Source organism: Brassica napus, unplaced genomic scaffold (assembly GCF_020379485.1).
Source record: "Brassica napus cultivar Da-Ae unplaced genomic scaffold, Da-Ae ScsIHWf_1388;HRSCAF=1968, whole genome shotgun sequence".
Classification (NCBI taxonomy): domain Eukaryota; kingdom Viridiplantae; phylum Streptophyta; class Magnoliopsida; order Brassicales; family Brassicaceae; genus Brassica; species Brassica napus.
In genome coordinates this window covers 154,898-178,023 of record NW_026014805.1, presented here as the reverse complement: position 1 = coordinate 178,023, position 23,126 = coordinate 154,898, and the positions used below count along the sequence as shown (strand labels likewise).

The window sequence follows — 23,126 nt, the reverse complement described above, 5'->3', positions numbered from 1 at the left end:
AAAAAATATTTTTGTTTGAAAACAAGGATAGTAGTATTAAGAAAAAAGTAATGGGCTTATGTTTTTTTAAAAAATTGAAAGTTATCTAGGCCACTTTAAAATATACCAAAATGGGTCAATCTAATTCCCTAAAATTTTTTTTTCTAAACTAACCATAAAACAAAATTTAAACTTTATATACATATTTCAAATCAAAATAATAATTCAAATTTGATTTATATCAAAAATTGATTCAAAAATATACATATATTCAAAAATGGATTTTTACTAAACTATTTTTCAATAACCATTATAAAAAAATATTGTCAATATATATAAGAAAAATATAATACAAAGCCCAATTTGAAATACCAACTCAAATTATGGTTTTCATATTTCATATTAAGTTTTAAAAATATAATATATGTAATTATTTATATGATGGTATGTATAAAATACTATTAATTATATGATTACTTATATGATGGTACATATAAAATACGATTAATTATATGATGATAAAATACGATATATAATAATGACTAGGGATGGGCTTTTGGATACCCATACGGGTTTGTTCTGATCGGTTTGTATTTGGGTTTTCGGGTCAAAGATTTCAGTCTTATTAGAATGTTTCTAAATTTTGGTTTGAGTTCGATTTGGATCTTTGCGGGTTTGGTTTGGGTTTGGATAACTAATTTAAATTATTTTTAAAGTCTTAAATCATTATATATTTTAAATTCTCAAAATGTATAAATAAAATAATATATTACGTATAAATTTGAATAACATATGTCATAATACTTAAGCTTAACATATCAATTGGCTTGATTTAAAATTTTGGATACGAAATCAATAATTATTTTAAGTATTTTGGTGATTTGAGTATACTTTAACTATTTCAGATATTTACTTTTGACTATCTATATAATTTTTCAAGTATTTAAACCAATTAAAAGTATCATTTTTTATGTTTTATATACGTTAAATCTAAAAATAATTAATATATATAAGTATATAAATCTATTTTTAGATAAATTCGGATATCCAAATACTTCGGTTCGGATCAGATTCGGTTCTCTAAATAACAAAATTTTGAATAATTAGAATATTTAATCAATTTATGTTTGGGTTTGGTACTATATCTTTGAATCGGTATCGGTTATGTTCCTCGGATTCATTTTTCTAAATCCTAATAATTACATGAAAAACAAATATCAACATATTTTTCAAAATATACACCCGCGCGCCTGCGCGGGTCAAAATCTAGTAATTTATTAATGATCAAAGTAATCATTTGTTTTCTATTTTATTTTTGATAAATAGTTACGTACAAGACATTTATTATAACAAGCGATTTAAATTAACCAGTTGTTAACTTCTACACTTTCTTAACAAAAGAAAATTGATGTTGATGTTAATGTAATTTTATTATATGTTGCTATATTATATAACTTTTATTTTTATTTACAGAAAATGTTACAAAAATAAGATTAGTAACCAACCTGGATTAAATATTTAGTTATTCAAAGTTCATGAATACAAACATTATTTTCATGAATACTATGATTTAAAGCTCTTTGAATTTTCTTTTATTTTGTTAACAAATTAGGATTTAATAGTATATTGCATTATTTTGATTACATACCTAAAAATGCAGTTTAAAATTTAGTATATATTTAAGGGCATAAGTTTTTTGTCTGCTTTAGGCGCCACGTAAGTTCGGATCGGCACTGTCTAGCTAGCTGTATGTTTCATTTTCGGATTATTTATTTTACCTAAATACTATTTTGTTTTTTATTTTCGGATTTTTTATTTTCGTTTACCAACACATTTTTGCAGTTCTTTTTATTAATTTTCTAATTTGAATGATGGAGAACCATCCAAAAATTATATTATATATATTCAACCATCATGTTTGAATGAATCATTTTAATGGGCTCTAATAGGCCCACATTTATTTTGTACGTTTATAAATCATTTATTACTGGGCTAAGCCCAATAGGCCCACATTTGTTTTGTACGTTCAGATGAATATACAAGTCAGCAGTACATAGCCAACCGTTTGTGATAACCCTGCACTGGATCAGAAGATGAAGAAGGCGTTGTCCACGAGACCGTAATCACACGTGGCGAAACAGTAGAAAATTGCAAGATTTTGCCGTAAAAAAAAAACAACAACAACTTTCTTGGAGGAGGAAGAGTCAAAAGAGAGATAGAACGATTTGGTGGGAGGTTTCTCTTCAGTACTAACCTTAAAAGTTAAAACCCACCAACAAACTCTTTTGGGTTTCTGTCTGAAAGAAAAGAAGACATGTCGTTGTGTTGTTCATCAACCCAACAAGTCAATGGGTTCGGTCTCAGGCCTCAAAGGTCGCTCCTTTACCAACACCCACTTCCTTTTCTTTCTCCAGGTACTTAAAAGTGAATGCCTTTCATGAGTTTGTGGATATGATTGGGAGAGTAAACGTTATCATTTGAAAAGAATCAGTCTTTCTTGCATTAACTGTTATCCTCAAAGTCACACACTTTGGTAATCTAAACGTTTTGTTCAGAAGGAGAGCTCATGGCGTTGTGAAGGCATCAGCTCGTGTTGATAAGTTTTCCAAAAGTGATATCATTGTCTCTCCTTCGATTCTCTCTGCCAATTTCGCCAAACTAGGAGAGCAGGTTTTGTTTCAATGACTTCTTGTCTTTTTTATCTTCTCAGTTTCACTCATTTGTTTGTTTTTTTTTTTTTGCAGGTAAAAGCAGTAGAGTTGGCAGGTTGTGATTGGATCCACGTTGATGTGATGGACGGTCGTTTTGTTCCAAACATCACAATCGGACCTCTTGTGGTTGATGTTTAGCGCCATGTGACTGATCTTCCCTTGGATGTTCATCTTGTAAAAGCACTCTCTCCTTATTCTTTATCTCTATATATATGGTTTCTTGATGTTTCAAGTCACACTTTTTTTCTCTCTAACCAGATGATAGTGGAGCCGGATCAGAGGGTGCCAGACTTTATCAAAGCCGGTGCAGATATAGTCAGTGTACATTGTGAGCAGTCATCAACCATCCATTTGCATCGCACTGTCAATCACTGATATCTTCTAGCTTCCTTTGCTTTGTTTCTGGTGGAATATTATTCTTACAGTTAAGCTTACCTTTGTGGTTATGTTTAGATAAAGAGCTTAGGTGCTAATGCTGGAGTTGTACTAAACCCTGAAACCCCATTGAATGCAATAGAATATATATTGGATGGTGGTGTCACTCCAAAGAATGCATACAAGGTGAACCTCTAAACTCCTCCAACTCTCGCATTTTACTGCAGGGAATCTCTTGATTTTGAATCTTTTTTGTGAGTTGTGTACTAGGTTTTGAAGTTGGAGCAAATGCTCTAGTAGCTGGATCAGCTGTATTTGGAGCTAAAGACTATGCAGAAGGTATAGACTTTGGAAAGTTTTATATAAACTTGCTCAGTTTATGGGAGAATAATCTTTTTGTTTGTTTTGAAAAAATCTACAGCTATAAAAGGAATCAAGACCAGCAAGAAACCAGAAGCTGTGGCTGTGTAATGTTGAAGCAACTAGCTAAAAAATACTCTGTTATAATCTTAGGTTGGTTGGTTTTGCCTTAACTGAATGTCTATGTTAGTATCTTAAGACTTGGCTTGCGATGCACATGTTTGATCTGAACTGCAGTAACTCTTGTTTCAGGATAAACTAAAAGGGTCCAGATGTTGATGTTTTTGCCATTCAACAGAGTTACTCTACAGTTTCAAAATAGTTCATATACTACTTGTGTACCATTGTCTTGTAGATTGGGGATCTGCAGATTCCATACATTGTGCAATGAAACACTGTAATAGTTAATAAATTGGTGCATTATGTATTTTTGTTTTTGGGAAATAAAGCATGGTCACTTGTACACATAACTCTGATCACTTAGCTTGCTCTTCTGTAAGAACATGATCATAACATTAGTTAGTTTTTCTAATGGAACTCAACAATTGATGGATCACGCCTGGATTATTTTGTATCTGCCATTAATTAAAAAAATGGATAGTAGATAACAAGAAACGATAGAAATAGAGAATCATAAACAAGAAACAAAACAAAACTCACACAATTTAATGAAAAACTCTCTAGCCACCAAGTCAAGTCATTAACTCTGCAAACCAAATGCATGCCACAATTGCATCAAAAGCATAATATACAGTAGAAACTTCATAAATTAATCCTAATAAACTAATCAACATGATAAATAAATAATTTTTAGCAGTCGCAAGTTTTTCGGTGTAAAATATGACACAACTTGATAAGATAATCTGATAAGATAATAAATTAATGATTAATTGTATACAAAAATTATAAATATAAAAAATATTGTACAATTTATTTATTCACATTAAATTCTATCTTTATTTTTTCTAAATATATTGATGTATTTTGTCATTTTAAATCTAAAAATATTCATTTACATTGACAGCACATATTTTTTATACACCAAAAATTCGAATAAGAATAACATAAAATTTGTATATGTAAATTTTAATCAATACAAATACCGTAAAATTAAGTTTTTTTTTTTTATTTTACATAAAACATAATTCAAAATATATAAATATTAAAAAAGAAATTTTCTATAAATTAATAACTCTATAAAATAATAAATTATCAAAGTCCCGACATTATTAATTTATAGAGTTTTTACTGTATTTCATGTTATTGTATAAAAATATATATTATGTATACAATGTCATAAACTTTAAATAACAATTTAAAACATTAAAAATATAATTTTTAACTTCAAATAGTTTGAAAATATAAAATCTAAAAACTATTTGTAATAGCATGAATTTAGTGATAATTCAACAATATTAATTTAAGTCATCAAAAATATATTAATTTAAGTCATAAAATGTTTAGAAACCGGCTCACAATAAACTTAATTTTGGTGCAAATTAATTATCAGTCGTCAAGTTTCCATAAATTTGGTGTAAATATAACTTATGAATATGTAGTAATAACAATGTTTGTGGAATTGTATATGTAATTATCACATTAACTTCTCCGGCCAATATTAGACATCTTCTTCGGCCTCTTTTTATTTTTTCGTTATCATTTTGTTTTTTTTATTAAATTTTTGCTAATGTTTTTCTATTTTTTATATTTTTTGTCAAATATTTATTTCTCTCTCTAAATAATAATACAAACTATACAATCAATGAACCAAAGAGCATCCTTTGCCATGAACCTCTACTTCCGACTATTCAGAAAAACAGAAGCCAGTTGCTACTTCCATGGAACAGAACTCATCATCCAGGAGTACCCTAGCTCGCCTTTTTGTGAATTCAAAGAAATTGGCGACGGTGGTAGTGGCGTTCGTGTCGGATTGATCCTCACCGTGATCGGACCACTCCTCGTGATCGTAGTTCTACTCGTCTTCTTCTGTGTTACAAAGAGGCTGCTGCCGCCTTAGTGTCTTCTTTTCGTCTCACTGGGGAAATTTGTTTTTTTTTTGTATGGAAAGTTACTGTGTTAAATTTTGGTAATAAAAACGTCACTATTTTGCATTGTTATATGAACTCGGTTTCTAGTTAAATTTTTATTAATAGTATATCAATTATCAAATGGAAAATGACGCTTTTTGGTTCATTGATTGTATGGTTTGTATTACTATTTAAAGAGAGAAAATAAATATTTGGCAAAAATTTTAAAAAATTAGGAAAACATTAGCAAAAATTTAATAAGAAGAACGAAATAATTACGAGAAAAATAATAAGAGGCCGAAAAAGGTGCATAATATATGTTGGAGAAGTTAATGTGATAATTACATATTTATAATTCCACCAGCATTTGTTATTATTAAATATTCACCAATTATTTTATATCAAATTTATGGAAACTTTACGACTGATTTCCAAACTATTTGAAGTTAAAATATATATATATATATATATATATATATATATTTAATATTATTCAAAATTTATGATATTGTATACATATATATATATTTATAGCCCACCTAGTTATGATAAAGGCATAAGACTAGCACCATTTTTTCAATATAGAAATTAGCTTACTCTTTTAAGCTCTGATCATCATTCAATTTCTTGAAAGCTAAGCTTTCCAAATTCCTCAAACCTATAATTATTATGCTTTCAGTTGAATACTAATACATAGAATCATTCTCCCACAATTCAATATGTGGTTATAATATATGCAATGGGGGTATTGTAAGCATCCAAATCCAATTGCATCACTAAGCATATCACACAAGCAAAAGACTTTTCTAGTTATTGTATCAAAATATTAGATTCATATATATATATCATAACAACATTACCTAAGAAACAAATATACATTATTCCCAATTAAACTTGACAAGGAAACGTTATGTATAATTCATGATTTGTATTCTACTCACAAGAAAATATCATTTCCATTGCTTTTTTGTGGCTTTAGAAGAAAAATAAAATCTTATTTTATTAATGGGCAATTGTCAATAATAGCACCTTTTGAAGTTTATGTTTCAAAAAGAGCACTAGAAGGAGAAAGTCACAAAAATGACATTCATTAAAGGGTAAAATATCCCTAATATCCTTGGTTTAAATTAAATAAACAAACAAAAATAAATAAAAAAATAAAAAAAATAAAAAAAAATAATTTTTTTTATAGTTTCAGATTATATGTTTTCAGATTCGAAATTTTTATAACTTTTTTTTTAAAAAAAATTTTGAATTTTTTTTTTATTTTTTTTTCAAATTTTCTTTTATAGTTTAAAAATAATTTTTGAAACTGTTTTATAAATTTTTATTTTTTATTAGTATTTATTTTTTATAAAATTTTAAACCCTAATTCCAAAACCCCACCTCCCTTAACTCTAAACCCTAAGGTTTGGATTAATTAACCCAAGGGGTATAAGTGTATATTTACCTCTTTAATGAAACCTATTTTTGTGACTTTGAGCCTTGAGTGCTACTTTGGGAACAAAAACTTGGTTTGGTGCTATCCTAATCTTTTTCTCTTTATTAATTCCTCTAAACAACTCCTTATCACCAGGAAAAATCCCTTGGCCTCTCTTTATTCCGTTCTTTAACATCCATTCAACCCACAATTAATTCAAAAATATAATGATAATTATTATTATATGATATTTTATATAAGGACCTTATTTGAGAAAACTCATTCAAGATTTGGTGGATCACTCAAGAACACATCTTCAAAGAAAAAGATTGCAAAAAACTAGAATGAAGAAGACAATGGAAGATTCAAGCAAGATCATGAGAAGATCAATCCACACTTTCCTCCAAAACTACCACCATGCCACCACCGCAGCCGCCATTGCCCTCCCTTTCTCTGCCGCTCTCCTCCTCTCTCAAGCCTTCTTCTCCTCCTCTTCCTCCTCCTCCTCCTCATTGCACTTGAGGTTAAACACTCTCTTCCACGGAGCGGGTTTCACTTCTTCACTTGACTTCTTCAACATGTTAAGCCTTAAACTCTCACAAACACTTTCTTCCTCTTTGCTCACTCTCCTTTTCTCCCTCACTTTCCTCCTCTTATCCAAAGCTTACGTCATCAAACTCCTTTCAAACAACCACGACTCTTTTTATTATTACCTTCCTCTTCTCAGAACTTACGTTTGCAACTCTCTCTTCCTCCTCTCAGCAAACGCCTCTGCTTTTGCTCTGTGCTTCTTCATAGCATCCTTTGGACTCTCTTCAAGAAACGTCTACACTCTATTCTCCTTAGTCTCAGCCATTATCTACTCAATCATCATCGCAAACGCATATGTCATCACCAACCTAGCCTTGGTTTCATCAACATTCTCTCCCTCCTCAGGAGGATACACAACAACAATTCTCAAGGCGTGTCTTCTCCTTCGTGGAAGAGCTTCAACAGCATTGGCACTTGCTCTGCCTACTAATCTCGGCTTAGCAGGAGTGGAAGCCTTGTTTCAGTACAGAGTAGTGAGGTCTTATTACAAAGAGGACAGAGTTATCACCTCGATAGCTGTAGAAGGAATGTTAATAGCTTACTTATACGCTCTCTTCTTGGTTCTTGACACTATAGTCAGCTTCCTCTTTTACCAAAGCTGCCTCAAGAACGATGAGGATCAGAAGAAAGGTAGAGAAGATGAGTATACGATCAAGATCCAAATCTGTGGAACAGATGACATGAAGATATGCATCAAAGGTCCAAAATGTTTCCAAGAAATCTTGTGATTTCTTGTTTTGGTTTGATGTAAATTATTGATAAAGAACCAAGAAAGGAGGTGACAAACTTTTTAGAGATTATTGATTTTTTAAAGGATATTTTCTCAAGTAGCTTTCACTTCAATTAATTACATGATCAGTATAATTCTCTTATTGATCTGATTTTAATTTATTTTCTTATAATGTAAAGTCGTATATATACAAACAAAACTATAGTTAATGTCAATCTTGAAATTCACATTTGATTATTCCTACAATGGAATTTCATTGCCGACATAATATGTGTATATTCCTTCAATGATTTAATTACTTCCTTTAGTTGACGAATATGTTGAGCAGATTCACATTAAGACAGGGAATGTTTTGTTGTGGAGCATATATAAGTCCAAGAACAATCTTTCATTACAAAGATATATAGAAGAAGAAGATGTCACATTTATATTGAAACTGCCAAAGATCAATATAAGTTTTGTCTTTTTGTCCTTTGAATTAAAAGAATCTTAATACCATTTTATGTTAGTGATCGTGTTTACACTAAAAAGGACAAAAGCTAGTGAGTGGTCCCTATCACTAATCTCTCTACTTGAAGTTAAGTTTTTTTTGAACTGACAGTGAACTGTTTGGAACAAAAGCAAAGTTCTCTAAAACAACATATCTAATTTTCTTATAATGGAGAGAATCTGAACAAACCAATTATACTTTTTTAATGAGCTGAAAAGATTCAGAGTAGAATTAAAATGGTCTTAGAGCTTTTTAAGAAATGATGTCTTGCTCAAAAAGAATGAAGAAACAAGTCAAACAAAAGCTGTAAATGTTAAACATAAGAGGCGACTGATGAAATAAAAATCAATGAGATCATATGAATGAAATATAAGAAAAAGTTAAATAGATTCATTTTATTAATTTCTTGTCAAGATTTGATTTTTTTTGATATTTTGTTAATTTTTGTGGAATTAATAGAATGATCATCTCATTTTATCCAAGTTAAATAAAGTCACCTTTACTTTTAACATTTTTTCGTTAATTTATTTTGAAAAAAAAAACATGTTTTTATTGCACTTGTTCAATACATTTATTTTTGAATAAAAGGGGAAAATATGATTAATTCCAAATTAATTTAAAAACATAAAACATTCTCATAGTGGCACTGAGTGGTAATACATTTGAAAGCACGGGGGCAAAAACGTCTAACACTCGCTTTTTTTTTTAATTCCGCATGATGTGCTCGTGTGTTATATATCTTTCATTCCACCTCCTCTGCACAATCTTCTTCTTCTTCTTCTTCTTCTTCTTCTCATTCTCTTCAGCTCCTTGTTTCTTCCTCAGATTCAATCATAGAGATTAAGATAGAGTTTCGTTCACTTCTTCTCCAGATCTAGCTCCCTCCCCCAATCACGGAACAATCCAGGTTCGTTCATCGGAATCATCATTCGTTAGATCCAAATCGATGTAACCCAATCCGTTTCTTGTGGATCGAGACGAATGCATAGAGCTTCGTGAATTCAATTGTGATTTTTTTGCATAACCGATCTGAGAGATGAATTTCGTGTTAATTGATTGATTCGAGCCAATGCAGGATCTTAGCCAAGATGGCAAGTGAGGAGCAGTGGTTTAAAGGGAGAGTGAAGGCTGTTACCTCCGGAGACTGCTTGGTCATCACGGCTTTGGCCCAAAGCAGGCCCGGCCCACCTCCTGAAAAGACCATCACTTTGTCTTCTCTCATGGCTCCTAAACTGGTGACTCTATTAATCTTTTTTCTCTTATAGGCGCTTCTTTTTTTTTTTTTTAAGTTAAGCTAAGAAACTGTTTCTTATATTTTGCTTAGAACTTCACGATAAGAATCCCATTAATCATGTTTTAAGTGGATGAAATGAATACTCTACCAACAGAAAGTTTCAAAAACTTCTTTTTTTTTTTAACAACAAAAGTTTCAAAAGCTATATAAGTGCTGTTCGTTTAGTTGAAGCAGCTACCTGCAGCTGCGTCGTCAATTTTTTTAATAAATTCTTGTTCGTTTCATTAACGCTGGTACTGCGTCTAAACGATGCGTCCTCGCGTCAAATTGTCGAAAAAATCTGCGTCTGTGACGACGTCTACGAAACGAACAACAATTATTTTCATTGACGCTGACGCCGAAAACTGCGGCAACCAAACGAACATGACTTATAATAACTTTTCATATGTACGGAAATTGGAAAAAGTAAATCACTTTCTTACACAGCATTGGAATAAATCATATGTGTAGAACGTTAGCTTACATGATTTTTGTTAGAGTCTAGGCTTTTTCTCTCATTGTTTGGTTTGTTCCTTGGTTTCAGGCTCGTAGGGGAGGTATAGACGAGCCTTTTGCGTGGGAGAGCAGGGAGTTTCTGAGGAAGCTTTGCATTGGGAAGGTGCTATGTCCAAACACTTAATCATTTATGCTAGTAATTGACAATATTCTTTATATTGATAGCTTTTTTCTTGTTGCGCAGGAGATCACTTTCAAAGTGGACTACAAAGTGGAAGCTATTGGCAGAGAATTTGGCTCTGTTTACCTTGGCAGTGAAAATCTTGCTAAGCTTGTTGTTCAAAATGGCTGGGCTAAGGTGATCAACCGTTTTAAAAAACTTCACTAGATAGGGGCTTGTTTATGGTGTATGATGCTTGTGTCAGCTTTCTGATATGGTTGAGAAATGCCTTTACTGTGGATAGGTCAGAGAGCCAGGTCAGCAGAATCAGGATAAAGTTAGTCCTTACGTTGCGGAGCTGTTACAGCTTGAAGAGATGGCTAAGCAGGAAGGGCTTGGCCGTTGGAGCAAGGTTGGTGCTCTCTTTTACTGTTTCTCTGGTTTTGACTTATGAAAGTTAGTCTCATGTACTCTTTCTTGGTTTGTTGATGGAATTTTACTTGATCCAGGTTCCTGGTGCTGCCGAGGCATCTGTCAGGAACCTTCCTCCTTCTGCCGTTGGGGACTCTGGTAATTTTGACGCCATGGGTCTTTTAGCCGCAAGTAAAGGCAAGCCCATGGAAGCTATTGTTGAGCAAGTCCGCGATGGCAGTACCATCCGTGTCTATCTTCTTCCTGAATTTCAGTTTGTGCAAGTGTTTGTTGCTGGACTCCAGGTGTGTAATCTTGTTTCTTCTTCTTTTTTTGATGTGTGAGGAGTTTACATTAATTTCATGATATATCCTATGTAGGCTCCATCAATGGGAAGGAGATCCACACAAGAAACTGTTGTTGAGCCAGATGTTACATCAGCTCCAAATGAAGATGCTTCTGCTGAGCCCCGTGGTCCTCTAACATCCGCCCAGAGACTCGCTGCTTCAGCAGTATCGTCCGTTGAGGTTTCCTCTGATCCGTTTGCATTGGAAGCCAAGTATTTTACTGAGCTTCGTGTTCTTAATAGAGATGTAAGGACTAATTGCAACAAATTAATTCGCATGTATCTGTATCTAAAATTTGAATGATCTAAGTCTGAGCTGGATTTTTCAGGTTCGCATTGTTCTTGAAGGTGTTGACAAATTCAACAATCTGATTGGGTCAGTTTACTACTCTGTTGGGGAAACAGTTAAAGACTTGGGTCTGGAGCTGGTTGAAAATGTATGTGGTCTAACTTAAACAGTTATTTTCTTTTCAACATGATTACATAATGAACTAATTGGCCAAAAAATTTTTCACTTTGCCACAACAATGTACTTACTTAAGAAGTCACTGGCAATATAATATATTGATGGTGCTGAATAAAAGTTATGACGTTTGTTGCTATTCTTTTTGCTCAGGGTCTTGCTAAGTATGTTGAGTGGAGTGCCAACATGATGGAGGAAGAAGCCAAAAAGAAGCTGAAAGCTGCAGAGCTTCAATGCAAGAAGAACCGGGTGAAAATGTGGTCAAACTATGTCCCTCCAGCTAGCAACTCTAAGGCAATTCATGACCAGAACTTTACTGGGAAGGTAATTGCTTGCTTGCTTGCACACGTTGCACACTATGTCCCCATTTCACTAGTCCTTAGTTCTTAATAGTTTTTACTCTCTTCAGGTAGTGGAAGTTGTGAGTGGGGACTGCTTAGTAGTAGCTGATGACTCTGTACCATTCGGGAGTCCCATGGCAGAGCGCCGAGTCTGTCTTTCGAGCATTAGGTCTCCTAAAATCGGTAACCCACGCAGAGAGGAGAAACCTGCCCCTTATGCTCGGGAAGCCAAGGAGTTTCTGAGACAGAAGCTTATTGGAAAACAGGTATTAGTTGCTTCGTGTCTTCTTACTTAAACTATCCACAGGAGCAAGACCCCTGACTTCTTCTTTTTTCCGGTGCAGGTTAATGTGCAAATGGAATACCAAAGGAAGATCAGCCCAGCAGATGGTGCTACTACTTCTGGAGCTGGCGATTCCAGGGTTATGGATTTTGGTTCAGTGTTCCTACCATCTGCTACCAAGGGTGATGCTGCTGAATCAGCTCCCGGAGTCAATATAGCTGAACTCATAATCGCCCGTGGCTTAGGGACTGTGGTTAGACATCGCGACTTTGAAGAGAGGTCAAACCATTACGAGGCTCTACTAGCTGCAGAAGCTCGCGCTATTGCTGGGAAGAAAGGAATCCAATCGACAAAGGACTCTCCAGCAATGCACGTCACAGACCTGACTGTGGCCTCGGCCAAGAAAGCCAAAGACTTCTTGCCATCCTTGCACAGAAGTAGGAGAATATCTGCTGTTGTGGAATACGTCTTGAGCGGACATCGGTTCAAGCTATACATTCCCAAAGAAACATGCAGTATCGCCTTTGCATTCTCTGGTGTCAGATGTCCTGGCCGTGGAGAACCCTATTCAGAAGAAGCTATTGCTTTAATGAGACGCAAGATCATGCAGAGAGATGTCGAGGTAATACGACATCTCATTTTCTTTATTCCCTTTTTTTCTATATATGAGTCTTATATCGTCTTTTTATAATCAACAGATCGAAATTGAAACTGTGGATAGAACCGGCACTTTCTTGGGATCAATGTGGGAGGGGAAGACCAACGCAGCAACGTTTCTTCTTGAAGCTGGGGTGGCAAAAATGCAGACTGGCTTTGGTGCAGACAGGATTCCAGAAGCTCATCTTCTTGAATTGGCAGAACGATCTGCTAAGAATCAGAAACTGAAGGTAACTACCAATAGATATTAATATATCTCTTTTTTTTTTCCAAAAGAAAAGCATTGCTGAACTGTTTTATTCCACAGATCTGGGAAAACTATGTTGAAGGAGAGGAGGTTGTGAATGGTGGTGGTTCTAAAGTAGAAACAAGACAGAAGGAAACACTAAAGGTGAATTTTAACCAACGAGTCAAGAGTTTTAATACTAAAAGCAAAACATTAACTCACTCTTAATTTCCCTTTGGCTACAGGTTGTTGTCACGGAAGTGCTTGGTGGCGGTAAGTTCTATGTTCAGACGGTTGGCGATCAGAAAGTAGCTTCTATTCAAAACCAGCTTGCATCTCTGAGTCTTAAAGACGCTCCCATTGTTGGATCGTTTAACCCTAAGAAGGGTGACATCGTCCTTGCACAGTTTAGCCTCGATAACTCCTGGAACCGTGCAATGGTAACTCATCAAACCTCTAATATCCCATCCTTTAGTTCTTCTTATTGTATGTTTACTTTGAATTCAGATTGTTAATGCACCACGAGGAGCAGTTCAATCTCCAGAGGACAAACTCGAAGTGTTCTACATCGATTATGGGAACCAAGAAACAGTTCCGTACAGCGCAATTCGCCCTGTAGAGGCTTCAGTGTCCTCAGCACCAGGACTCGCGCAGCTCTGCAGACTTGCCTATTTAAAAGTTCCAAGCCTGGAAGAGGACTTTGGTCCTGAAGCGGGAGAGTATCTACATTCGGTGACGCTGGGGAGTGGTAAAGAGTTCAAGGCAGTGGTGGAGGAAAGAGATACATCAGGAGGCAAAGTGAAAGGCCAAGGAACTGGAACAGAGCTCGCTGTTACTCTCATCGCTGTCGATGATGAGATCTCTGTCAATGCCGCAATGCTCCAGGTCAGTGTCTCAATCTTATGAAGAGTATTTTCATTATATAAATCCAGTGTTCTAAAAATAGGTTTAGGCGGCCACCTTGAAATTCGATTTATGTGATTCAAATTGGTTAAAACTGTTAGAATCCATTTAAACCGATTTAAATCAAACTCCAAATCACTAATTTGTCTAATTTTCATAATTCATCAAAATAATTTTATAGATAAACCTAAAAAGTAAAATATATAACATAAATGTAATATATATAAAAATTAAATTAATGATTTATTAGCGACTACACCTCGCCTCTTTCTCAGTATACAAACCTGAGAGTGTAATGTGTGTTGTGGTATGAGAACAGGAAGGAATAGCGAGGATGGAGAAACGGAAGAGATGGGAGCATAAAGACAAGAAAGCAGCTCTTGATGCTCTTGAGAAGTACCAAGAAGAAGCTCGCAAATCTAGGACAGGAATATGGCAGTACGGAGACATTCAGTCTGATGATGAGGAGAGTGTTCCGGTCAGGAAACCTGGTCGCGGGTAAGTGTTTTTCCAACTTTTATGATCAATGGTTGGTTCCAAAGAGGGGATCAACCTTGTTCAAGATTGTTGCTTACAAAGCATCAAACTTTTTGTAACGTTTAGAAATTCTCTTTTTTTTCATATACTTTTTTGGGGTTTATAGATCATAAAGTGACGATGTTCTTGTTATTTATTTTTGTTTGACAAAAGAATCTCATAATAAGGTAAGGTGATGTATTAACTTAAGGGGACTTTCATTTGCTTCGCTAATGTTTTAATTAAACTTTGAGCTTCATCCTCTTTTGTATTTTCCTCCAAAGTTCATCTTCTTCAGATAGTTAAATTTAATAAGCGTTATTATAAACTGAGCTTATTAATGTCGTTGGATTCTTATAATCGTTATTATAATTCGAGTTGCATCAATGTTGCTCAGCAAGGTCCAAGTCATGGCCCCAAGTAATAATATGATTTTGTGTCATTGCCAAGGCCATGACATGAGATTATGTTTAATGAAGACGTCCAACGACAATAGTTACAAAAACTGCAACTAAGCAACATAAGAACAATTGAGATCAGTGAATAGCCGACTCTCAACTCGAATAAAGACACTAGAATCTTTTTGGACTTTGGAGTAACCAGTTTTGCTTTTATGAGAGTAAAAAAACAAAGTAACAGAAACTACAATTTAGCTCTAATCCCAACTTGGTTTTACACCTCAAAAAAGGCTCTACAGCAGAAAAGACAAATTCGACACAAGTAAAAATCAAAAATAATAATTTCAACATCTCGAAAACATTCCCTTTTCTTCTGTCATTCTAAAACACCACTTTTCTAATTGTCACGCCTCGGTTGCCTTTTGCGAGGAGCAGCAGCGGTTTCTTCCTTCTTCTCTGTCTCATCTTCACTCTTTGAGCTCTCTCCTACTTCTGGTTTCTTCTTCTTCTCCACAGTTGCTGCCGGCGCCGCCTGCAAGCAAACCATTTTAATTTCTTTATCTTTTTTTCACTTACTTCCATATTAAAATGACAGAGGGAATATTACCTTTTTGCCACCGAAGATAAGCTTGATGAAGAGCGAGAAGAATACTACGACAATGGAGACGAGGACACCAATGGTTAAGTTTGGTTGTTCCTCAGCTTTCTCAATCAGTTCCTACAAAAACAACACCATATTCAAAATTCACTTTAGGTCGATTCATCATCATCATAACATGAAACAAATTTTAAACGAGGGAGCAGAAACTTACTGTGATCTTAGACTTGTAGGCACTTAGGAAAGAAATGTCTGCAACCTTGTTCAAGAGGTCGAACACAACCTTCTGCAAACATCATGCACAGATATAACTGTAAGAATCATAACGAGAAGCTATATGTTATAAAAAAAGGTTTAGTTTCTTTACCTGGTAGCTCTTGAGACCATCAGCAGAGCTAGCAGCCTCCTCTTCCGCCTTTTGTTTCTCTTTCTCAACATCGAACTTCGGCTTCCATGTCGTCTGTCTGTAACTCTCAGCGACCTTCTCGTCTTTCGCTATCAACATGTTGTCAAACAAGATACCGTCTTGCATCGTCCAGATCTCAATACCGATTGCCGCAATGGGTTCGAAGTCAGGTCTGTCCAGCTCAAAGTAGTCAGGGTTAGGGATGTCTCTGGGCTTCCAGATTCCCTTGTAAGCAGGGTTGTCTATCATAGGCGCACTCCATTTGCCCTTGTAAGCAGGATTCTTCTTCATGGGTCTCTTCCATTCACCACAGCCTGGTGCTGCTTCACACTTGGGGTTGTCAATCTTTGGAGCCTCCCACATACCATCTTCCTCATCATCCCAGTCTTCAGGCTTGGTCGCCTCTGGGTCGTCCACCTCCTCAGGCTCGTCATCTAACCATCCTTCGGGTTTCTCAGCTTCCTCGTCTTCGATCTCCATGGGCGCCTCCTCGTCCCAGTCGTCAGGCTTCACGGCGTTAGGATCAGGGATCTTGGCTCTCTCATCCCAGTCTTCTGGTTTCTTGTCTTCAGGGTCAGGGATGGTCTTGGCAGGGATCAACGCTGGCTCAAAGTCCTCCCCAGAGAGTAAATTAGCCTTCTTCTTCTCCTCTCCATCAACCAGAATCCTAACCTCGTTGTCTGGCTTCAAGATAGCGGTGTAGACATGGGAAAGCTTGTCGTAAGGAACAGAGGGAGGGAACTTGAGATGGTGCTCAACGTACTCGCCGCTCTTTGGGTTCTTGTGTTTCAAGATGAAATGAACTTTGTTTGTGGCTCCACACTTGTCAGGCCCAAACATGATAGAGTAAGGAGATTCACTGTCAAACCCTTCAGGTGTCCATCCAGCTTCCTGAGGACGGAGGTACTTCAAGTAAGCACCGCCACACTCAAGCCCTTCCTGGAAACGAACCTCGTACTGAAGAACAATGGTTCCGTCCTTGAGGTTTAGAGGCTCGTCAAGCTCCTTCACTATACCGTACTTGCGAGCCTTCTCGCTTACGAGAAGTCCATAATCATCGTGTCCCTCACTCTTCGCATGCTTCCACACACCTGAAACAGATAAAGCGGTCTTAACAAAGAAGCTTCTACCACATCATAAAACCAACAACTCATCTATACTACCACAACATTTTCAATTTGATTCTATTAGCATGTGGACAATCATATACTCGCATATAATGGTCAAGACTCTGGAATGTCCGGTTTATTATCTTAATTAGTATATAAACCATCTGGATCTATACTACTACTATTCATATACGTGCATATAAAGCCAACCATTCAACAACATCGTGACATGAAGGTGACGAAGTCTTATAATCTTATTTGATTCAAACATCCATCAACACACTCGATTTGATTCTATTAGCACATAATAGTTTCTTAATTGACTCAGGAATGCCTGGTTTATTAATTATATTATAATAATGATGTAAACCATTTGGTTACATCTGGTTTAGGCTCCGAATGGTAACCGCAGTTTGAACGGTGCGGGACAAGCGGTTTAACTTCGGTGTGGTTTTAACAGTTATAAAAACGTATAGATATATGGTATATGTAGAGATTCTGTTAACTGCGGGGCAGGGCGGTTCGTAACATTCGAAGCCTTAGTTTGTTAACACTATTATACAAGATTTGTAACAAACTTTAAGATCATTAATGAATAAATCAACATTCTTCTTTGAATCAAGAACACTTCAATAACTCCACTCTAAATCATCATAATCCAATCAGATCAGAACCATATACTAACCACAAACGCGTTTCAGAGAGTTTAGCGATATACAATACCTTCGTAATCACCATTCTTCGAAACGATCCAGCGACCATCAAACGCCTCATCGAACGATTCATACAACACCTGAACACAAATCCAACGAGCTCAGATCTAAAAAATCTTCAGATCTACGATAACATTCGGAAACATTTTCCCGAGAAAAATCGAAATCTACCGTATTATCGTCGCAGTGGCAAAGGTTCTGGAGCGAGAGGAGAGCTAGGATAAGCATAAGGCCGGAGAATAGCTGCCGGTCTCTCATCATCGGAACGGTTCGAGTAGATCGGAGGGAGAAGAGAGAGAGAGAGAGTTGAATCTATTTTTTTTTTTTCCTGAAGATTTTAGTTTCTCTGAGTGATTTATATATCTAAATCCCGTAGACTCGGTCGATTGTGTCGATTTTTGTTGTTTCCACCAATGAGATCGCTCGCCACGTGGTGAGAGCCAATAGATGGAAGCCACGTCATGCGAAAGAGAGGTATCCTACGTGCGCAATTTGTATTGCTACGTAATGTGCATGTTTATTACAGATATAGTCTAACGTCAGTATTGGGCTGGGCCTGTAATCAATTTAAAAGTCTCTGGTAGAGTAAGAGTCTTCTAGAAGCAAAAGTAACACATTTATCAGGAACAAAGAACCAAATCAAACTAAACTAAAAAATGAGGTTTGGTTCGGATTTAGATCATATAATACAAAAACGGATCCTATAACTTGAACCGAAAAACTAAAACCGAACTGGAGCAAACAAAAACCCGAATGGATACCCAAATTTCTATAATATAATTATATACACTTATAAATATTAACTACATTTAGTTTCAAAATAATAAAATAATTTGAAATACTATTTTCAAAAACTGAATCTCCAAATACATTTTAAATTATTTGAATTATCAAAATTTTATCTAAATTATTGGATAAAATCTAACATTTAGTAAAAAAACTGAATTTTCTTACTTTTAACAAAAATTAACCAAAAAAACTAAAATCGAACCGCTAACGAATATGATCCAAAAATGACCTCGAATATTATTCGGTTTTTAACTTTGTTATCTAAACTAAACTGAAAAATGAAATAACCGAATCAGAACCAAAGTGAATCCTACACATCTAAAACTGAAGAGAAAGAATCAAACCGGAACCGAATCTAGCGGAGGAGCAAGAGTCTTGTGAGAGTCTCTATTGAGCTGGGCCTACTAATCAATTTGAAAGTCTCTAGCTGAGCAAGAGTCTTCCACATACCATTGACAAAAGAAAACTTTTTACACACGTAAGTCGTAACAACCATTACAGAAATATCACACACTAGTGGAAGAGTACAAGATACTTTGTTATTTTAATATTTGGTATTAGAAAAAGTGGAAAACTATAAAATGTTGAAGAAGAATATCTATAGTTTTACTGTTTAGGTACTAAGTGATTGGTAACCATCTTCCCGGTTCTTTCTCCGGTATACCACGGCGACTATTAGAACCACAACCGCCACCGTCACTGCAAGAAAGGCTAAAAAGCCCAAACTACTCGAATGTGCCTGCAAAGAAATAATGAATACTGACGTTAAGTAAAGTAACACACATGGTAATAACCGGTTTGACCTAAACCGAGATCTGTTACCGGCAGTTTACCTGCAAGAAGCTCTCCGGTCCAGGCAGCTGCTGAGCAACGAGGATGTAAAAGAGTCCCATGACTCCTGTATGACCAATGACATTACTGTAATTGAACTCCAAAGACAGTGTCTCTCCATTAGTCACTTTCACCGGTTCAGGATAACAAGACGACATTCCAACGATGTAACCAGCTTCGCTTCCAGGCTCATCTCCATTGCCATACTTCGGCATCGAGGAGCATATTACCTCACCGTCCTGATCAATCCATAACACTAGAGTCTCAGTTTTTGAGTAAAAAGTTTTTGCATTAGCTTAAAACCTTAGGTTGGGTGTTTATAACCAGACCTGAAATTCGAACTGAGACCAAACCAAGATCCTATCTAAACCATCATAAAAAATACCCAAATAGAGTATAAGAATACTTTCGGACTCGGGTTCAATCCAAACCAAACTAAAATCCGTACTAAAATCCGAAAAATCCACATAAGTTAATCTATTAATGTTTTTTTCTACATATGTTACGTTAAGATAAATATTTAGAAATTTTTAAAAAAAATTAGATTTTTTGTAGTTTTTATAGGAATTGCGAATCGTTATTTTGGAATACTTTTAATCAGTTTAGGTAGCTTGACAAGTTTTTAATCAGATTTTTGATTTTTTTTTTTGTATATTTTAAATATGTTTTTGTCAATTTCATTAATTTTATTTCCAGATTTAAGTACGATTTTTAGACAATGGTTATAATTTGATTTGAATCAAACACATACGAAATCGAATCAAACCCGATCCAAAAACTAGTAAAATATGAATAAGACCATTGTGCATGATACCGAAAATCCAAAACAAACCCCTAACAAGACACCAAACGTCCGGGCCTGTTAAAAACTAACCTCTCGGTACAGAGCTGCACCGATACCACCTGCGTGCTGGTGAGCTACTCCATAGACAATATACCCGTTAAACGGCATCATTAAGCTCTTTTTCTTAACATCGACACACCCATCACCCTTAGTTTTGCACGGTTTCACGTCATATTCCACCTGAAAAGAAAACAATTAATACACCTTAGCTAACGTTAAAAGCATTAATAAGCAGAGATGTGAAAAGTCTTTACTGACATGACAAAAATGTTCTTGGTTATCTCCTGTTGATCCTTCTGACCGTTCCCAAGAATCCGTTACATCGAGAATATAAACCTTAGCCGGCAACAAAACCGAGCTGTCCCAATCAACCCATCTCACAGTATACTTAAGATACACAGTTCTTGTTTTGTTTCCACTGTCGAATCCGTTTCTTAACCGACATTGAGTCTTATCGTAGCAGCAGTCTTGACCTCCTTTGTATCCAGGTTCTAAAGCTCGACCGTACTCATCAACCGTTACATTATAAAGACCACACCGACACTCGGTGCATCCTTGTTTATCCACAACCCCTCTAGTGTCAATAGCGTGAATATTTAGAAGCCATTTGAACTCATACCCATCAGGTACTTTCTCCGGGTTACCGATCTCGATCGCGTAAGGATCAGGAACATACGTCGAAGTCTTGCGTGTTTCTGATCCTAACCCAAAGTATTGTCTAACTCTGTTCCTACACAACCCTCCGTTACTAACGAGAATATAATCAGGGCTCGAACCAAGGTTCCTAGGCGTGTCTAGGTGCGAAAGGTTGAGACCTTTACGCACGTAGTAAGGGTGCACAACCCAGTGGTGGAGATATGTCTCGTGTAACGGGACGGGGTTACCGTCTTGGTCGACTACTTCGGCGTCGAAACCTTTGAGGCCGATGTGGCCTCTAGGGAAATCGATGTCGAAAAGGTAAGGGTCTGCGACTGATCCTGGAGTCATGACTTGTTTTGGTGATAGGAAACTTGCGGACTTGATGTTAATGCTGTGGCTAGGCGATATGCTTAACGCGACCAGAAGAAGAAGTAAGGACGAGATGATCAGGTAACAACGAGCCATTTTGTCCTGTTTCGATATCGTTATAGAGAGGTAATAAATGAAGTAAAACTGATAAAATACGTAATCATGAAATTAACATCTCAAACTCTTAACCTAGTTTTGTTTGAAATAAAACTGTGAACACAACAAACCCACTTGAAAGTTTGAAACCTGATTTAACTACAAGATGTCAAGTTACAAAAACGAATAATCTAACATAATCTTTTTTTAAGTTCGTTGGGGACGGGTCAACCTTGAGATATTGAGAAGGAGAGAGTTATACACGGTTTAAGAAGAATTTCCATATTTTGAACCTATACATTTTTTTTTTACAAATTTGAAAGCCTATATATATATATATATATATATATATTTTCAAAAAAAAATTGGAGGTTTGAAGCAAATGTTTCATCGAGGTTGATCCAAGACCGGATCTGAAATTTAAGGAGATATAAATATTTTTTCTAAAACTTTAATTAAAAATTGCAATTTTGGAGCTTATCACTATATAAAAACCTGCATAAATTTTGGAGGCCAAAACTAATGTTTCACACGGTTATTCTTAATCTGAAGCTCATACATAAATGGACGCAGAGATGTTAGATAAGTTCCTGATTCGAACATATCTAGTACTACGTAACTGTCTTCCCTATCAACAAAAAAACACCATTACAAAAGACAGAAAGCTAGGGAGTGAGAGATTTACGTGTGCTCGAACGGAAAATTCTCAGAACCAACTTTCTTCGATTCGGTGTGTTGAAGAAAACTAAAGTCTTTTGTCTTGGATGTTACTGTAATGAAGTGTCCCACGAGGAACATTTCGAGAGATATACTATTTTTTATGGGAAATGCGGTGCTCTCATATAACCCGAAGAGACGTAGGACACTAGCTTCCGATGTGTAGCCAATGACATCATCGCTCTCGTCAAAAAAAATATATTAATTAACTATTTTCTGAGATGACCGATGGTTTTGTAAAATAAAATCATACTGAAAGTTGAATGTTCTATTCAGAAGCTGTCATGTAAACAAACCACAAGGGACACGTCTTTACTAGAAAAAGAAAACTTTTATTTCTTTCAAATGTCTTTCACTCTTCAACTTTTCTGTTGTTAGTAGTTACGTTAAGTTAAATGAAGCAGGTCATTTCTATCTTCCATATGCTTTTATTCTAATCAAGGAAAAAAACAGCGATTTGGAATTTTGTATAAATAAGGAAAGTTCTCTTTGATATTTTTCCCACTGATTAGTTGATGTAGTTCAGTACAAATTGAATTTGATTCCATCCACACACACTATCTATCGGTTTAAGTGACCGACTTTAATAAAGATTAGAAGCTGCAGTTGGATAAGAAATGAAGTTTCCATACAACGACGTCTTTTGTTGCATACTTCCAAGACGCTTACACTGATCACGACCACACCAACATACACATCGGTCACAGACCTAACCATCCATTCGTCTCTAGAAGATTATGACGTGCTTTTGAGCACTAACGTCATCTAATCGTACCTTGATCGGGAAATGTATGAGTCGGCCCGTGAAGAATTGTGAAACTCCAAACCCACTAAGGCCCAGTGTATACATGCGTCGTAAGTTAACTTCATTCTTGTGAGGTCAATTAATTTATAATTTA

At 35.6% G+C, this 23,126-nt stretch overlaps 5 protein-coding genes and 1 long non-coding RNA gene across 6 annotated transcripts; 4 read left to right on the top strand and 2 right to left on the bottom strand.

Annotated features, from left to right (window-relative positions):
• The first annotated feature begins 2,293 nt into the window (after nucleotides 1-2,293).
• On the top strand, nucleotides 2,294-3,065 carry LOC106380117 (ribulose-5-phosphate-3-epimerase, chloroplastic). Its single transcript, XM_048771982.1, is given in 4 exon segments — nucleotides 2,294-2,393; nucleotides 2,465-2,649; nucleotides 2,724-2,864; nucleotides 2,949-3,065. Coding segments are annotated over 4 exon segments (543 nt in total).
• Nucleotides 3,066-3,294: 229 nt separating this feature from the next.
• LOC125597217 lies at nucleotides 3,295-3,852 on the top strand. The gene is made up of 3 exons (XR_007331568.1): nucleotides 3,295-3,404; nucleotides 3,487-3,578; nucleotides 3,678-3,852. It is a non-coding gene; the product is annotated as an uncharacterized LOC125597217 (long non-coding RNA).
• Nucleotides 3,853-7,093: 3,241 nt separating this feature from the next.
• LOC125597223 lies at nucleotides 7,094-8,281 on the top strand. The gene has a single exon (XM_048771999.1). The coding sequence runs from the start codon at nucleotides 7,217-7,219 to the stop codon at nucleotides 8,189-8,191; it is 975 nt and encodes a 324-aa protein (XP_048627956.1). The 5' UTR covers nucleotides 7,094-7,216; the 3' UTR covers nucleotides 8,192-8,281.
• A 1,289-nt stretch (nucleotides 8,282-9,570) lies between these two features.
• On the top strand, nucleotides 9,571-14,977 carry LOC106382749 (ribonuclease TUDOR 2). The gene is made up of 16 exons (XM_013822805.3): nucleotides 9,571-9,590; nucleotides 9,759-9,918; nucleotides 10,501-10,575; nucleotides 10,657-10,770; nucleotides 10,877-10,984; nucleotides 11,082-11,288; nucleotides 11,364-11,576; nucleotides 11,659-11,766; nucleotides 11,946-12,116; nucleotides 12,202-12,399; nucleotides 12,478-13,038; nucleotides 13,115-13,303; nucleotides 13,381-13,464; nucleotides 13,545-13,739; nucleotides 13,807-14,184; nucleotides 14,522-14,977. Exons 2-16 carry the CDS (start codon nucleotides 9,772-9,774, stop codon nucleotides 14,702-14,704), a joined length of 2,931 nt encoding a protein of 976 aa, XP_013678259.2. The 5' UTR covers nucleotides 9,571-9,590; nucleotides 9,759-9,771; the 3' UTR covers nucleotides 14,705-14,977.
• Nucleotides 14,978-15,307: 330 nt separating this feature from the next.
• LOC125597214 (calnexin homolog 1-like) lies at nucleotides 15,308-18,325 on the bottom strand. The gene is made up of 6 exons (XM_048771978.1): nucleotides 18,114-18,325; nucleotides 17,953-18,022; nucleotides 16,082-17,211; nucleotides 15,929-16,000; nucleotides 15,724-15,834; nucleotides 15,308-15,648 (listed from the first exon to the last, which is right to left on the bottom strand). Exons 1-6 carry the CDS (start codon nucleotides 18,201-18,203, stop codon nucleotides 15,514-15,516), a joined length of 1,608 nt encoding a protein of 535 aa, XP_048627935.1. The 5' UTR covers nucleotides 18,204-18,325; the 3' UTR covers nucleotides 15,308-15,513.
• An 814-nt stretch (nucleotides 18,326-19,139) lies between these two features.
• LOC106382751 lies at nucleotides 19,140-22,352 on the bottom strand. The gene is made up of 5 exons (XM_013822807.3): nucleotides 22,196-22,352; nucleotides 20,665-21,516; nucleotides 20,437-20,586; nucleotides 19,565-19,801; nucleotides 19,140-19,470 (listed from the first exon to the last, which is right to left on the bottom strand). Exons 2-5 carry the CDS (start codon nucleotides 21,508-21,510, stop codon nucleotides 19,345-19,347), a joined length of 1,359 nt encoding a protein of 452 aa, XP_013678261.2. The 5' UTR covers nucleotides 21,511-21,516; nucleotides 22,196-22,352; the 3' UTR covers nucleotides 19,140-19,344.
• Between the last annotated feature and the right edge of the window lie 774 nt (nucleotides 22,353-23,126).

What these genes read in the sequence shown, in the direction of transcription:
- LOC106382749 (XM_013822805.3), top strand. Translation starts at nt 9,772, where the DNA reads ATGGCAAGTGAGGAGCAGTGGTTTAAAGGGAGAGTGAAGGCTGTTACC. An exon ending in GGCTTGGCCGTTGGAGCAAG is followed by an intron (nt 10,985 to 11,081) that starts GTTGGTGCTCTC and finishes TACTTGATCCAG; the next exon opens with GTTCCTGGTGCTGCCGAGGC. An exon ending in ACCAGAACTTTACTGGGAAG is followed by an intron (nt 12,117 to 12,201) that starts GTAATTGCTTGC and finishes TACTCTCTTCAG; the next exon opens with GTAGTGGAAGTTGTGAGTGG.
- LOC125597223 (XM_048771999.1), top strand. Translation starts at nt 7,217, where the DNA reads ATGAAGAAGACAATGGAAGATTCAAGCAAGATCATGAGAAGATCAATC.
- LOC106382751 (XM_013822807.3), bottom strand. Translation starts at nt 21,510, where the DNA reads ATGGCTCGTTGTTACCTGATCATCTCGTCCTTACTTCTTCTTCTGGTC. An exon ending in ACCAAGAACATTTTTGTCAT is followed by an intron (nt 20,587 to 20,664) that starts GTCAGTAAAGAC and finishes TTTTCTTTTCAG; the next exon opens with GTGGAATATGACGTGAAACC. An exon ending in GTGCAGCTCTGTACCGAGAG is followed by an intron (nt 19,802 to 20,436) that starts GTTAGTTTTTAA and finishes TGGATTGATCAG; the next exon opens with GACGGTGAGGTAATATGCTC.
- LOC125597214 (XM_048771978.1), bottom strand. Translation starts at nt 18,203, where the DNA reads ATGATGAGAGACCGGCAGCTATTCTCCGGCCTTATGCTTATCCTAGCT. An exon ending in GCCACTGCGACGATAATACG is followed by an intron (nt 18,023 to 18,113) that starts GTAGATTTCGAT and finishes ATTTGTGTTCAG; the next exon opens with GTGTTGTATGAATCGTTCGA. An exon ending in GAAGAATGGTGATTACGAAG is followed by an intron (nt 17,212 to 17,952) that starts GTATTGTATATC and finishes TATCTGTTTCAG; the next exon opens with GTGTGTGGAAGCATGCGAAG.